Source organism: Anarhichas minor, unplaced genomic scaffold (assembly GCF_050575085.1).
Source record: "Anarhichas minor isolate MPS153535 unplaced genomic scaffold, ASM5057508v1 ptg000002l, whole genome shotgun sequence".
Classification (NCBI taxonomy): domain Eukaryota; kingdom Metazoa; phylum Chordata; class Actinopteri; order Perciformes; family Anarhichadidae; genus Anarhichas; species Anarhichas minor.
The window spans coordinates 6,358,236-6,374,817 of NW_027466448.1; the positions used below are offsets into that span (position 1 = coordinate 6,358,236).

Here is a 16,582-nt window from a genome sequence, read left to right on the forward strand (position 1 = left end):
TAGTTGAGATCAAACACCCACCAGCATGGAACAATGCAATCTGTGCCACCCTGCATTGATGAAGTAGAGAGAGGACTTTCAAAGAGTTACAAAAACATAGAGAACCGAGATGAGTGAAAAGACGATATCATCATCTCTCATCATTTCATGCGACTAACAAGACACAAACAAGGCTGTCAAAAACAAAATATCTTCACCTAATTTATCGTTAAAATTGTGCCACGGGTTGAATGCTTGACTTCAAAAACATCATTAGCCAGTGTTAAGCCGGGAAACATACCCTCAATATAAAAGAGTACACATTTATATATAAACCATCAAGTACAATGGAGGTAAGTGAGAGTTTTGTTTGGATACATACTCTCACTATAATCACAATCCTGCACAATAACACAAAGATGATGTCATTAAACAGAATTACTTACAGAAATTGCGTCTTACACTCTGTGAAGGAGGATGGTCACAGATTGAACACGGGTGAGCCACATCGGGTGCACACCGTGAAGATATCCCTTTCTGAGCTGTACTTCCTTGTTCATGACAACTTCCTGTCTAACAGGGAAATAAACTAAGAGCGGCTATACCAGAAGTTCCAGCAGGTGTCACCAATAACAACAACCGTCATCGAAAAAATTACCAGATTATTATTATTTTAGTAAAGTTACAGTTGATATGCAAATTGTTTAAAATGGAAATATATATATTTTTAAAAGCACTAATTAAAACAGAGACAAAAAACAATGACCTGACGTTATTAGGATAGAATTAAATAAGTCATGATAGAACGATAGAACGTGTGAGATACGGCAAAAAAAGTATACCTCTGGGGTCTGCCGGTATCCCAGTTGATAGCATTGTGGTTAATCAGATTTGTACCCCCTCTTGTATTACTTTTTTGGAGATGTCCTATCTATTTGCTTGCACCATATGGCTAACAGGTCATATGTCCTTTGTGTGGACATACAGGTACTAGTGTTATTTAAATGCTATATTTCATTTTACTGTGCTAAATTGGTCATATAATGTAAAATAGTGCACTCTGCAAACAAGCCATCTAGCCATTGTGCTGAAATAACTTGATATTTTACTGTGTTACTTTGCCAGTGCCAGAGAGTCTGAGCCGACCATCCGTCATTCTTCAAACCCAACGAAACCCAACGCGGAGTCAAGGGGTTACTTAACTAGCCAGTTCCAGTCGTGTTTGGCTGTGATAAGTTACATAACATGACAAGCAGAAACACTTGCCTCGACTCCTACACTACAGTAAGTCTGGTCCTGTGCTCAGCCCATTTTCGGTGAAAGTGGTAAACTTGAGAAGTTCTCTCAGAGAGACCAGCATTAGCAGTTGAAGGAAATAGCAATACAATAAAAAAAAACAACTATGAGTTGTGGCAGTAAGAGCCAACCTAGAAGAGAAAAAACGAATACCTGTTAAGCATTTTGTTGTGGACTATTACACATCAGCTGGATCTCCAGGAAAGAAGCTCAAGGAGAAAATGCTCACCCCCTTTGCTCACCTTGCTTACCTTTATTCCATTAAAAATGCATAGCTTCAAGATACCACTTTTTGGTATCTCACTTTAAAAAATGACTTGGAACATGAAGTTGGAGCGCCAACCTGACAACCTGTTTATTTTAGATGAGGAGACAAGCAAGGGTATGTGGAGGCAAAACTGCTCCAGAAGTGCGGTCTGTTGTCCTCTCCCATCCGGTTGAAGCTGTTTGAGCTTCTGGGTTTCGGAGAGTAATTCTCCAACCACAACCACAAAGAAATATATATTTAGAAATACCTGCATCTAGACTGAGGCTAGGCCTTGGTCGGGAGGTGGAAGATGAACATGCCTACCTGGTTTCCCTCTAACTTACACTTTGTTCATGTTGATGCAAGTGCCGTTCGTCCCAAATCACATACAGGAAACATGCAAGAAAACGATCTACCTGCTGCTCAGTAAAATCCCTTTTCCAGATCTATAATACCTGTAATTATGGTCAAGGTTTTCTTCAATGTTGTTGTGAAAACTGTAACACACTAAATTGATCCACAGTCACATATCCAGCCCGCAAACAAGAACTCATTATAATAAGAACTCATTGCAGACTGGAAATCTCTATTACACATGTTTAAGTGTTATTTACATGTAGTAGAGCAAGGACTGGCCCAAAGGGAGAAAACATAAAAGAAGACAAAGCATCTTATATCACCTCTGAGGTGTTGAGGCCACAGCTCCAGAGGTGTCTGCATATTGAAGGGGTGGGTTTGGCTTCGAGCGCAGAGCACTGCCTATAAGTTAGAGGATTACCCTGGTCCAGGCTGTGGATGCTCAGTGAGGTGTGGGCAAGTGTACGGCTGCTTTTGTGAGAGAGTGAATGTCTGCGTGTGGGTGAGAAATGGGGAGAGAGGCAGAGCCTGGACACAGTGTCGGTGTCTGTAAACAACCTTGTGTGCAGCACATCGCCTCAGGGTGTGAACGTCTGAGGGAGAGGCGGCTTACTCCGAGTAGCTTCAGTTATGCTCTCATGTAGCTCCCTGAATTCAACATGCCCTGGCGGCTTTATAGGCTTCATGTCAGGATTGGTTACAGATTTGTTAACCTGATTCAAAGAAATGGTTTTAAATATAGCTACACGGTAATTTGTACTGCAAACAAGGTGTGGAAATAGAATTGTTCAGTCCAAATCAGATCATTTCCGTGCCACTGTTTACGTGTGCCGGCCTAAATGTGTTTTATAAAGGCAGCGGCACGATCCTAAATGCTTTCATTGCTTCTGCACTGCATTGCTTCATTACGCCATTGATGATTACATTTCAACTATTTAAAAAGTGCATGGTAGCTTTGCTTTACAATGAGTCTCATTGTCTTCTATACAGTCTGTGTGTTCAGAGAAAATAGATAAATATAGCACCATCTGGTGGTGGTCAGTGGTAATCCCTTCATCAGAGTAATTAAATGTAATGGGACGTTTCCCTGCAGCCACTCATTACACAGCGTTTGAGGCAAATCTAACGCTGTAATGAAAGCTATGCTGGGATAGTTTATCTTTTTAATTTCATTATAGGCACAGGTCAACTCTACACAATTTGCAGTTTGTTGAGTACTTACGTAGTGCTCAGGGACATACAATTAAACACTTGACCTTTACTGTCTACAACCATATTAGGGTCACTCACATTTTCTCCCAATTGGATATCCATACATTTTATTTACTTTTATTCTATTTCTTATTTGCACTGTGTTTTTCTGTCTTGATGTCTGTAAAGAGCTTTTTTTTGTGTGTCCCATAGAAATACAGGATATTATTGCACAGGGCGTCACAACATAATACATTTAATACAATGTTTTTAATTGGGAATGAATCCCCAGTTCAATATAAATCCAGACTAGAGCAAGATAAGATCCTAACAATCTTTATCTCTGTAGTTATTTGAATGAACATGTCAGTTCCTTTGAAGTTGTGTAAAGAGACATCAGGCATTATTTTCCTTCTTCTTTATATATATGAGGTTAATTCTATTGAAGGTTACGGAACAATACAATACCTTTGCTGCCATTCACTTGCCAAAGATCTGTCTATTCTCACCAGCTCAGCTAATCTCTCTTAATCTGATCCCCTTTTTCTAGTCTCTTTCCTCTTGGTGTAATTTTTTCTAGTGGCCATTTTAGATGTCAAATGTTGTTGAACCTACTAAAAAGTAGGCAGAACATCTAGAGGCGATGTTGCTGCTTGGCTATTGTTATTTTACAATATGTGAGTGTCAAAAGCACATGGCAAGAAAAGGTTATATTACCCTTCACACAGTGTTCACAAGACATAACACTGGCTGTATCCTAGTTCTATACTACGTGATAATGTTTTACATTTTTGAATATGCAATGGGTTGACATAGAAAAAACGACAAATGTAGTACACTCGCCAATTTCAGTCTGCAGAATAAATTAGCTCGATTATTGAGCAATGCACATAGGAAATGAAAGAGCTATTCCCATTTGAAAAAAAGACGATAAGAAAGCTCCAGAAGCAATAAGGTTATAAATCTTTTGACAAAAAAATGTGCTTTCCATTTGTGAAGATTTCCAATTCTACATTCCAACTTATTCAGTGACCTCAGTTCAAATTCTTCCTTAGCAGGTAAGGCCAAGCTCTAACAAACACTGCCAACAATTTCATCTAGATTACATTAGCATAGTCTAAGTAACACACTCTGATGTTGTGTATGGAACTGGCATTTGTTTCTTTATTCACATATAAAAACAAAGACTGTATGAAGCCATCAGTCCTGAAAACGAGATTGAATTTGTATATTTACATTTTATACTACTTTAAACATCTATTCCATTACACCTCAGAGTAAAATATTCAAAAAATCATTTTTTCTACTGATTTACACCTTCATTTTCATAGAACAGAGCTGCAAAGACTGGTTTTGCCCTGAGGTCATTGTTACATGCACAATTTTGCAGAAAAGAACATATTTTTTCCTGAGAGGTAAACAACCTGAATTAAAGCAAGCACACACACACAGCGACACACACATAGACACACACGTCACAGATTGTGTAAGGCCAAATGGCTCCATGGTCATATTTAGAGATGACGGCAGCCCATAAACATGTATTGTGTGCTTTGGCTCCAGTCCTGAAAAATAAATTGAATTTGTGTATAAGAAGGAAAACTTGAAACCTCAGGAAAGGCCATAGATGGAAGAAAACACCATTATTTTCTATATATAAGGCTATATATGACTCATAACATCATTGTAGTATGATGTCTTCGATTCTGTAAGCTGATAGTGTTTCAGGTGAGTCATAAGGCAAGCTCTGCTGAATCAGATGCATATAATAGTAACATATACAAATAGAACTTTTTTGCATTATGTGATTTAATTTTTAAAAAAAACGGCCATATTTGATTTCTAACAACTAATCTGTGAGAAAATCTCATTGTGACATAATGAAATAGAAAAAAGGAAAAAACATCCTACTTGTTCCTCAGTGGAATATAACTAAGTATATTTACTCTGTTATGTATGCAAGTAGAAATGTAAGTACTTCCATTTAATTCTACTTTCTACTCCTGTTCCACTACACAACAGAGTGAAATATTGTACTTTTTACATTTAATGAGAAGTCTCTTTACAATGCCAGTGCTAATGTGACGGTGTCATCAAATCAGGGAGAGAAGTCAACAGAAGAAGCTCACATTTACTGTAGATGCAGCAAGTCATCAGGTGAACATGTCACAGCAATTGTTGCAAGAAGAGACCAGTGTAGTAATTGGGCATTTTCACCACCTGCACACAGCATGTTCAACAATATTTCAATTAAACCCCAAAGCAAATGCAGCCTAAATACAGAATATCCTCCATTGTTCCTTTTTGTCGCTGTTAATATGTTTAAGAGTTTGTCTATTTCATGCTCTTTATTCTGTGCGAGTGCTCTGCTCTCAAGCGTGTTGAATAACTACTAAATGATATTACTTGTCCTTAGCGATTGTGGGAGATAGGTTTACCCAGGACAATGCCATGAGGCTGTAATAAAGACACCAGACAACACAAAGGGCAATTGTCATATTCACTTTATTAAGATACTTTCAGACAAAACATATATTTCTTCGGAGACAAGGTAGAATTACATCAGATTAGTACTATCTCAAGAAATGGACCCATTTTCAATGGTACAAAAGGAAACACTGCATGTTACACTTGATTAAATCAAAGCAGACATTCTGACGTGTTGTTAAGGCTTCAGCTTCTTTGGTAAGAATTCAGAATACAGACATTGTTAAGAGACTGGAGCAAGGATCCGCTCACATAAATGTAGGCATAGTTTGTATTGTACACCTACAACACAGACACAGATACTGTGTATGTGTGCACACACACAGACACACACATATTGTGTTAACTGTGTAGACTGTCTCTGGATGAGGAAGCTGTTGTCAGAGGTAACGAAGGGATCTGCAGGGTTAACAAGTGAATTAACTGGCAGCCTGTCTGATTTTACTGTCAGTGCTCAGACAGAATCTGTCAGTCACTGTGGCTGGTTTAACACAGCTACAGAATACCTGACATTAAAAAAATTAAATGAAAAACTTCTCAACAACCACCACATTTGTACTGTTTTAAGTTTGACTGTTCCCTGCACTCGACACGTTTGTGAGTGTTGAATATTTCCTTTAGTTTTTCCTCTGTGGCGAGACATTCTGTCTTTCAGAATGTACTTCCCCATCACACCCAGTGAAGATAGTACAATGAACGCAATACAATGTCAGGATGTCAGTATCGGCAGAGATATGCCATGTTTTTTTGGACAGAAGGAGAATCTTAGGGTTAGAGCAAAAGTCAAACAGGGGTAAAAAAAACAACATCTTTCCGTCTTTGACATGTGATGTGACATGCACTGTCTGTGACTACATTGTAATCAAAACCCAAATCTATACGAGAAGGAGAAAAACTAAGATAACAATACAAAACAAATTTATGCATTTGACGAGTGCCTTGATTAGGAATTGTCCCAGTTCTCCAAATACGTAAAAGAACAAAGTCTGTTAAGGAAAAGGTTCAAAGTAAGAAAATTATACAACATTTGCACAAAAATACATGATAAAAAAAACTACATATTGACATACAAGTTTACCTCATCATATTGCACAAATACTCAAGTGGCAATTTGTACTGGCCCTCTTTGTTCTCCGTCTCTACACAAATACACAAAGAAAATCAGGCACACACAAAGGATTGTGCATGCACACACACACACACACACTGAGATAGAGAGGGGGGGGGGGGGGGGGGGGGTAAGAGGCTACATAGCTCACATACAATGAGGCAAGTAACTATTTGGAGTGTGAATATATATTTATATATATGCATGTAAGGGTAATCAGTGTCATTGTTTCAAATGTATATAAAGAAATGTTTTAACATCACAATTGTGGTGCTTGTGTCAAAGCTACTGTGGATACAAATGTGTTACTTATTCCACAAGCCGTGTGATGGGAATATTTTTTAAGAGGTAACGGAGTGAAAAAAAAAAAATGAAATTACATTTACATTTGTACATTGAAACAAATATTGGGTTCACGGATCAACCGTCACTGTACAGTTGTAGCCCTCATGAGTCCTTATTATGCATCTATGCAGCTTCTGTCTAGCATTAGCACTGCAGCGGCTGATGCAGCCTATCAAATGTAGAGAGCAGAAGTAAATCATTTGAATGAGGAATGCATCCCTCTCAAGTGACAGTTTCCATATCATTCGGCACATGTGACAGCTGGAAATAAAGCTAGAGTTGATATTTTAAAAGCAGTCTTCATGGGGTTAAAGCACAACTGAATGACTAATGTATTGTTGCAAACAGTGCATATAAAATGTGTTCTTATACTGTTGTTATTATTGATTATACTTTGGAGTCCGAACAGGCTGTATTCAGAGCTGGTGACTTGTATAGGAAGATGAAGTTTGAAAAATTAGGGAGAAGTGGGCTTGCAGGTGTTAAACTTAAAACTCAAAGTCAAACTGAAATAGAGCCCACGTGTGTACAGGCCTCATGTCTGAGTTTGCCAGTTTTCACCTAGAAATCAGGTTTTCTAGCCCATTCGTTTGTGTTCATCAATGTGTTCATTGTGAAAGCCTATCGTTTGTACCAAAAGTTCCCCCACAAGGAATAAAAGTTGCTCGGAGTTTGGTTACATCGACCCATAACATCCATCAGGGGTCTAAAAAGGATTTTCCTTTTGTGCACTCATCTTACATGAAAAGTCATTGAAAATGAGAAAGCAGGTTGGGGCACTTTATACTTCTTAAAAGTCTTGATCTTCAAATATTGGAAGAGTATTACGGTTTATACACCATCAGCATTGGCATTTAGTTCATCAGGGGGATGATTCAATCTGTCCAAAAATACTTGAATGCACTATATTCAGTGAAATGTGTTTTTGTATTTATGTGTTTATGTATTTTACAGAAATGACATGAATGGATATATGGTTACAACTAATTGCCAGGCAATTGTGATGGACTGAAAATGCACATTGTGCAAAGGAAAAGTACTGGAATTCCACCTCCAGACGGACTATTTTGGGGAAACTCCACCCTGTGGGCGTAGCTGTATGAGAACTAATGTGAGTTTTTGTACTAACTGTGCACTACAAAAGTGAATATTTCTCAGTTCACATAAACAGAAGTACTTATTTTCTTAATGGTTCATTATTTATTGTGTCCTTCGGGCCATAAATAGAATTTAGGATTGGTTTTGTTGAGTAATTAGGAAATCATGCATATATTCTCTGGAACTTCCAATAGACTGGATGGATAGAACTTGACTTTGATATGAACGCCCATATGGTATGATACAGATATTGGATAGTATGAAAATGGCACCATGACTTTGTTGTCGAGAGCTACAAATGACCACAGAGGTCAACGACAAGATTCACCTAAAGCGACACAGAATAAAACAAAAATTGAAAAAAGGCAGAAAGTAAGATCAATTCACCAGTGAAATCTAGTAAATAATAGGAGGTAGCTGTTAACTATTGACCTTGCACTCCAATTAAGACGAATACCCGTTTAAGTGAGCATTTCATAGACAGGTTTGAGATCCTAACATGTTGAGCTTTTCAGTCTCAGAGACGCTGTTAATAACTTTTTGGGCTGACATAGCCACAAGCCCTACATATTGTTATAGCTTAGATGTGAATGCAAAACAATTTTTCATCTGTTTTTTTTTTTAAAGCCGGTCTTTGGACTGGTTTGTCTCCTGTCTAACTATTATTGTGCAGCCATCACACAAGCACAATTCACTGAAAGGAATGCAGGGAATTTCCTGTTAGCTCTTGGGGGATATGGTTTGTTTTTCCTGTTGCTTGGAGCCAAATTTTTTTCTCTTGCCCTCTTTAACTTCCTGTCTAGGAGCTTGACTTTACAGAGAGGCCGCAAAGTGAGCGTCAGAGGCCATTGATTAGACTTCTGTCATCCGTCACCCAGCACCCCCCCCCACACCTTCGATCCACCATTACAAACTCCCAGATCACATACATTCCAGGCTTGGTTAGTCAAAGATGTGGGTTGTGCTTTTTAAATGAGGATGTGAAGGGGGCAGGGAAGGGAGAAATGCTTTTTAAGCATTATTAAAGAAAACGAAAGCACAAAACCCACATAGGTGACTTTGAAGGGAGACGGTGGCTCTGCTGGTGGTGGAGATTACCATAATCTCATGCCATGCTGCTGGTCGGCGTGCTTTGGGTGCTTCCAATGCTTGCGTTGGCGCTGCTGTTCTCAGAGGGGGAAGGGTTGGTGGAGACAGGTTGTCGTTTTGCCCCTGAACAGGGACATCCTGAAGAGAGATGAGAGAGAAGCCAATAAGAACCTGATGAAAAGGGGGAAAAAAGAACGAATAAAAAAGAAAGAAAAATCTTTTACCAGGTAGATTTGCTGCAGTTGAGCTAATGTCCAGTCCAGTTGGGTACCCTGAAATAAGCAAAATAAGACAATTTCAAATACAGACAACTCAGCTCTGTATTAAACCAAAAACACTATATTGTTAGTCATACATTTACCTGTTTTAATCTTGATAAACCACAGTGCTCCAATAAGTAATACTCCAATCAGGAACCCTCCAAATGCAATGCCCAGAACACCGGGTAAGCCAAAATCAAAGCATGGTGGGGCTGAAACATATACATGAAAACAATGTAAAAACAATGTGTGCAAGCTTCAGCTAAACAACAGCAATCATAGCAATCACAAGGCAGAACTGATGGTTACTGTTTATGCTAACACAATGTGAAAATACATTTGCAGATGTTCAAGTAGGTCGCAGTGGACATGCTGATATTGTTTTATTTTCTGTCACAGTGACATTATTTTCACGTGATGATGCAAGTTGTCCATGTAACAGAGGTGAGATTTGACTCTATATGTACAAATCCAGAGATATATTAAACAGTACGTTTCACTCGGGAACAGCAAGAAGTTCATGGATTTCAGCAACCTTATCAGATTGGCTGATTTGTCCAGAGAACCGTAGCAAACAAGATGTACCAGTTGCCAGCACCAAATTTCCTTGCAGGGTAACAGAACACCCACACAGAAATGGAACTGGCGTGTCTCGTGAATATATGTTTTCAGGCAACAAAATCTTGAATTCAAGATGGAGTTTCCTGGCATGCACCAATAACGGTGTTTTGTTTTTTTTAAATCCTGATTTCAAATACATTGAGCATGCAATGACAATGCATTTTTGACAAAGAAAGACGTGACTATAAGTGTACTGTGATGGACAGACATCATGCAAGTTTTAAGTCTCTGCAAGTTGATTTACATTGTAGCATGAGCCAAAACCAACAGCTGCCTCAAAGGTTAATTTAAAGCTGATGGTATAGATTCTAAAACGCATAACAGTGCTGAAAAACATATGCAATGTGTCCCAGCTACGGAATGGTCCTTTAATGATACGCTTTCCCCCGACTAGTTACCATGGCAATAAAAGCAAAGCCCTTGCAGTAAATATAACTAGTCATCTCTTTTGCAGGGTTAGACCTCAGCCGAACTGAAATATAAAGAAATGTGCTCATTGTCTCTGTGCTAATTAATGATACAAACTTTAATTCAACATCAAGTTTGACATTGGTGATGTTCCGTGTGCTGGCTTAACCCACACAATGTGCTTCACTGCTGGCAAACATCAAAATCTGAGCCAGTAGCTGTGACAAATATTATTTCCTCAAAGACGAAAACTTGCTCAAGCCCATGACACTGTGGCACAGACATCCGTTACTAGCCTGGCAAGGCCATTCCAATTTCGCTTTGCTTATTGTGGTCTGGCAAGCCCGTGAATTGATTACCTTGAGATAGACGTCATTCCAAGAAGGCTGCACAATAGATGTTTGACAGTTTTTCCCTTCATTTAGACATCACATTAAACTCAGCATGGAGTTTTGCTAGCGATTTTCAAGCAGAAAGCAGTTGGAGGGTTTGGTATTTGGCTGAATTAATTATATTAATCGTTACCAGACTTGTTTTTTTATTATTATTAATTTAGGAATATAGTTTGACTCTGCAAGGCCAATAACATAGCCATATGTGTGCATACTATGTGTTGCATATCAAGAAAAAACTGCACTAACACTTGCTTTTCCTTCTCCGTTGCTTCTGCTACCTGTAGAGATCCTCCCACAAGTTTCGAGAACATTTGGAAGAAACTAATCATCACCTTCGCACGAGTTTCTCTCACCTGCCTCTGCTGCCTCCTGCCTCCTGCCTCCTGGCGGAATGTGCTTGGCTAAGTACAATACTAGGCCTCATACAATACAGCTCCCCTTTTCCCTGAAGTACATTGCAGATAGGACATGAAGGACAGACGACGGTGGGTTTGTTTTGTAGAAACTTGCCACCACTCTGCGGATCATGTGTATTCCAATATGTGCAAACAAATGAAACCTTATGGCGTCGCATGTAAAATATCAGACTTTGTACTTTCCTAATGTCCGTGTAATTCAGTTGAAACGTTACACGTTCTGATATCAGTATTAAGTTGATCTAGGCTCGTTACAGAGGCACTTGCATCGCACATTGTTGTGTTTTCTTTGTAATTAAAATGAGCAAAACACCATTAAAGACTATCATTCTGATTTTGATGAAATAATCATAAATGACTGACTTATTAAACATGACCCAGATTGCTGAAACAGGGACATCTTGTGGGCGTTTGGGCCGACTGCATCCCAGACAGCCAACCCAGTTTGATGATCTGTCAGCGAGGAACATTCCACGACCCCGAATGAGCCAGAAACATCACAGCAGCTTGAGAAGGCTTTCTCCCGCCCCCCCCCCCCCCCCCCCCAATCAGTCGCTGTGCTAGTTTGTACAAGTGAGGCTTTGACAGCAAAGCTGAATAAACAAGAGCAGGAAGCAGAAGCTCCAGTGCAGGTGGAGAGGAGGAGGCAGACTGCAGGCCTGTGTTGTGACTCCCTTGAGCCCTCTCTATGACAACGTACCAAACAGGAATGATTGCTGAATGGAGCACTCAGTCCTGCTGAGCAAGGGTTCGTGACAGAATGCAGTCTGCTAGTCCAGCTGATATGACCCTTGTATCTCTGACACTGGCTAATGAATGGAACCACATAAACACAACTACCAAACCAACATGTTCCTTAACAACTGGCATGATACATTCCTGTATTCCGGGTCCCAGTATCCAGGAAAAAACACTTTTAATTGCATAACTTAAAGCAAAACAGCAAAGAGGACAAACAGGACACAGGAAAGTAGGATGAGTGGTTTAGTCTGCTGCAGCACTGACATACCACTCTTTATCTTTCTCCTCTAGAAGGAAATGGAGGATGAAGGAAGCTTGAAGAATAAACAAATCTATTATCAGGCTTACAAAAGAAGTCTGACAAACTTCAGGTGATTCACCATTTAATCACTACTTCTACTTCCTTTTGTCTTATTGAAATTAAATCATTTGAAATGTACCTAGAAATTAGTCATCTGTCTGGAGACAGATTTCCTTGAAGAAAAACATATTATTTGAGTCAACTGTGTTGAATAGCACCAGGCCCAGTGGCTGTGTTTGGATAGCAACACAGTCAAGACCCCCTTGGAAACACAAAGGATTTCACCCCCGTCCCCCGGTGGGCCATTACTTCTGATTGTGGCCACAAGGTCAGCCTGCAGACCTTCCTAAAGGACGAGGCCCAGCCGGGCAACCTCTTACTGGCTTCACTGCGTATCCTGAGTTCACTGCTATGACAACCGCCCGCCCAGCATTAGTAATTCACTGGCCAAGCACTAGACTAGCAATTTAGTCCTGAGAACAAAAAGGGTGATTCAAAAGTTTATGTTTTTCACCTAAGAGTTTGGAGAGTTTATTCTTAGAGAATCAATCATTTTGCAAACTGGAGCAATTGTTTTGTTCGTTTGTCGATTGTGCTGTTGAAGCAAACATGCCTACATGGGGTTGTGAACAATCTTGTTCCACTAAACTGCCTATTTTACTGTATACATTATATAATATTTATATTATAATATTTACATGACTACAGGAATAAAAAAGAAAACGATGATAAAAATAATCGAACACATGTAGTATTGAATTGCTTTGTAATTTATTTACTTTTATGTCGGGAAACTTTTGATGAGTAAGTTATTGTAGGAAAAGAAGAAAGAAGAGAAAATCAGCTGTATTAATAGCTGTCCCTAATATTAGGATTTGGTCCAATCTGGTCCAATGAGGGTTTAATCAGCATCTGAACTGGATCAAAAAAGTTAACTGATCCATATTTTGGAGTTTATACTGAACTCACTTGGTGGTTGCAGACACGGCTGGGCAACCTCCAGATTCCTCTTCACTCGTCCTCCATCTCCACATTTCTATCAAGAGAAACACTTGTCAAGGTCACTTTGTCACAAGTGTGTCAAAAAGCGTCATTTAAGCCTCAGTATTTTTGCTAAATATGAAGAGAAGCCAAGTCCCATAAAAAAATGCTCTCACCATGACAGATCTACACATTCATATAAATTATTCTAGACAACCAAGGGAAAGTTGTAACACAGATTCTACATCCTTACATGCCATGTTTTATTTATAATGCTATGTAAAAATAGTTGATAGACTCCTACCTCACTGTGACAAAGTTCGACGGCGCATTCCAGGTCCCATGTGGTCAGCTCTTGGAGCTGATCTAAGGAGAAGCTGAGTCGGGTGCTGCTGGGACAAGAATTTAAGGAACAGGCCTCCGGCATGAAGGGCAGCTCTTTCAAAACAGGGCATGAGCCCATGGAGCGCATAAAGCAGCTGATCACCTTGATGGTCAAGACGATATTTCCGAAAGTGTGTACTGAAATCTACAGGAAACAGAGAAAAGATCAAATAAACTTTTAACAGAACTTGAAAAGCACAAGAATGGGCATCAGCCCAGTGTGGTATTGTATGAATAGCTGTGTTTCAGAAAGAAAAACTGTATTGCGCATTAAAGTGATTTGGAAATGTTTGGCATAAACTGACCAATATTATGTATTAAGTGCTAAACAAGTCATTTTTTCATACATCATCCAGAAAATATTTAGCTATTTTTGTGCAGGAGTTGTATTACAGAGAATGATTTCTTACCTCGGCATAAATTCTCTTGTCACTCTGCACCTTGGTGGTAGGGTCCAGGGGAGAACGGTAGTCTGGGGAGGTGTATAGCTGCATCAGCAGAGGCATCTGATGAGGGGCATTACCTGTAATGGGAGTGGCTGGCGTTGGTGCTGCGTCTACAACTGAAAGAAAAATGGCTAAAATTACAAGAGATAAACCATGTACATCCATTTCGATCAATTTCTATTGTACGTAATATGGGGGTAGTTGTCCTTTATTGGGCACACTATGCTATTATACCACTTTTTCTGAGGTCGATACCCTCCTCAAGACAAAGTTTTTCTTAGGATTGGCTTTTTAGGAAAGGCTTATACAAAGGATTAAAAAATAACTAAAAGAGTAACAACTCAGGGTCGTTCAAATTGCAGCACATTGTGTATGTAAAATAATAAATTGAATGTAATAATGATAATTGTGACTAGTAGTCATTATCCTCCAAATTTTCCATTTCAGTGCTACCATGCGTGGGCTGTGTCTTTTTGCCGTACTCCATCTACTCTCTTTGTATAAAAAGCCTCAAAGTTGAAAACAACTTTTTTTTTTACCTTTCATCGTCTTACCTCCAGAGTTGTCTTTTTTTCCAAGAACCAGTGAAACCATAGACTGCTCTGGTCTGAGTTCAGTGTAGCTGGTGAAAGTACTGACTTTGAAATGATCTAAAGCCTTCCTTTGCACCTCCTCCGCATTGTCGCTGTCCAGTGTAACAAACGGTGGGATTATGTGTGTGAATGTGGTCAGCAGGATGTCATTGGTGGACTGTAGAAAGAGAAGAGGAGTTTGAATAAATCAGTAGTGACTTAGAGACTGTCTATCAATTAACCCCGTTATTAAGTAAGCTATGTCACACGACTGTCAGATCCAGTCATCTCACATGTGGTTGTGAGGCAATAAATATGCTAACTTTCTATGTTTATGTGTGAGCTTACACCAAATTGGGCGTGCTGTGGGTTGATGATGGTCCATGTGGTGCCCCGAGGGCCTCTCAGGAACACGCTGGTCTTCTGGGTGTATACGCGAAGTGATACGTTGCTGCAATATGAAGAACCAAAAATGATAAGTGAATTTCTTTTTTTTACGACAAAGATCGAAAAAAAATTCCATAAGATGCCATGTCTTGTGAATCTCAAGGTTTACCGAGTGGTGGAATTATCCAGGATGTTTATGATGTGAAGCTCAGCTTTATCACCGGGGTTCTTTGGCTGTGGGGAGCAGACTTTGAAGAAAGAAGCCCGGCCTGCTGTTTCAATCTTCATAAAGTGCTTCTCTAATGCATCCTCATTTCTGAGTATGCAGGAACGAGAGCCAGGTTTGGTTCCTGTAAAACCACAACTATTAATTTTGCGTCATTGTTCATTCATTGGTTGCAAAACAAAAATGACATTCCAGGGCAAATCATGAGAAGTAAAATTATTCCTGCAATGTATAATCTCATAATAAAGCTTGAAAGAAAATGGACTGCCAGCACTTCTGTTTAAATGCTTGATTGAAAAAAAATGGGATAGTGGCTGCAATAAGCAATTACATTTTGTTTTTAACATTTATTCAACAGGGCAGTAGAGACTATTTCTGTTCAGTGAGGCTGACAACAGAAGTGCGGTTTACAGTGTTTGACTGTAGCAAGCACCAGGGAGCCATAGCCCAATCTGCAACAAAAGACCAAACTGCTGGGGACAGGCACATTACCTCGCCTTTCCCCCGATGGGAGATGTTCCATGAGCAATCTCATGAGAGTACAATATGCTCAGCCTTTGACCAAATAATGGTGACTGATGGTTTACAGGTGCACCCTGGGGCAGTGCCTAAATTGCTACGCGCAATTTGTTTCAAAACACTATGCTATAGATGGGAATGATATATCTCACAGCACCTTGTATACCTTGTCACACTAATAGCTGACCAGTGTGAAAGACACAATCAGCATATTTGAGCCAAACGTTGACAAGACTATGACTACTAGGAATATACTGGGATTGTGCGTGGTTTGAGAATTATTTCCAAACCACGCACAATGGGGGAAGGACTGAAAATTATAATGACAGGGATTCAAACTTAAATCATCCAAAATACTGTGAAAAGACGCTGGACATAAAAGCAGCATCACCACCGTTTATTCTACCTAAACTCGTGTCAAAGCTCATCGTTTGCCCAGATCTCGTTAAGGAGGCTTTATTAGCAAAACCGTGTGCTTGCATTGAGCATCCCGCTGCTACTGCTGCTGGCAATAGCAACCAATGATATTGGTTACGTCCAGCCTTTACTCAGACACGAAAGCTCACTTTAAATCATAGAGTCTTTGTGCCACCCTCTTCAGCGTCGGTGGCCTGTCAATGTTCAGGTATTTGTGTATAACATGTATTGAGAAAAGTTAAGTGAGCTTTAGTCGTGCTGTATATTTTGGAATATTGAGTATAAAGCTCTTTCAGTTTGGCTGCAAACAC

At 39.5% G+C, this 16,582-nt stretch overlaps 1 protein-coding gene across 1 annotated transcript in view; it reads right to left on the bottom strand.

Annotated features, from left to right (window-relative positions):
• Window positions 1–8,463: 8,463 nt before the first annotated feature.
• The window catches only part of eng (endoglin), a 32,503-nt gene continuing 24,384 nt past the window's right edge, over window positions 8,464–16,582 (bottom strand). The window contains exons 5-13 of the mRNA XM_076100047.1: window positions 15,279–15,459; window positions 15,071–15,173; window positions 14,705–14,900; window positions 14,115–14,266; window positions 13,625–13,849; window positions 13,309–13,375; window positions 9,559–9,669; window positions 9,422–9,469; window positions 8,464–9,335 (exon numbers count right to left, since the gene is read on the bottom strand). Of these exons, the coding sequence (XP_075956162.1) occupies window positions 9,214–9,335; window positions 9,422–9,469; window positions 9,559–9,669; window positions 13,309–13,375; window positions 13,625–13,849; window positions 14,115–14,266; window positions 14,705–14,900; window positions 15,071–15,173; window positions 15,279–15,459 (1,205 nt within the window). The 3' untranslated portion in view covers window positions 8,464–9,213. The remainder of the gene's footprint in view (window positions 9,336–9,421; window positions 9,470–9,558; window positions 9,670–13,308; window positions 13,376–13,624; window positions 13,850–14,114; window positions 14,267–14,704; window positions 14,901–15,070; window positions 15,174–15,278; window positions 15,460–16,582) is intronic.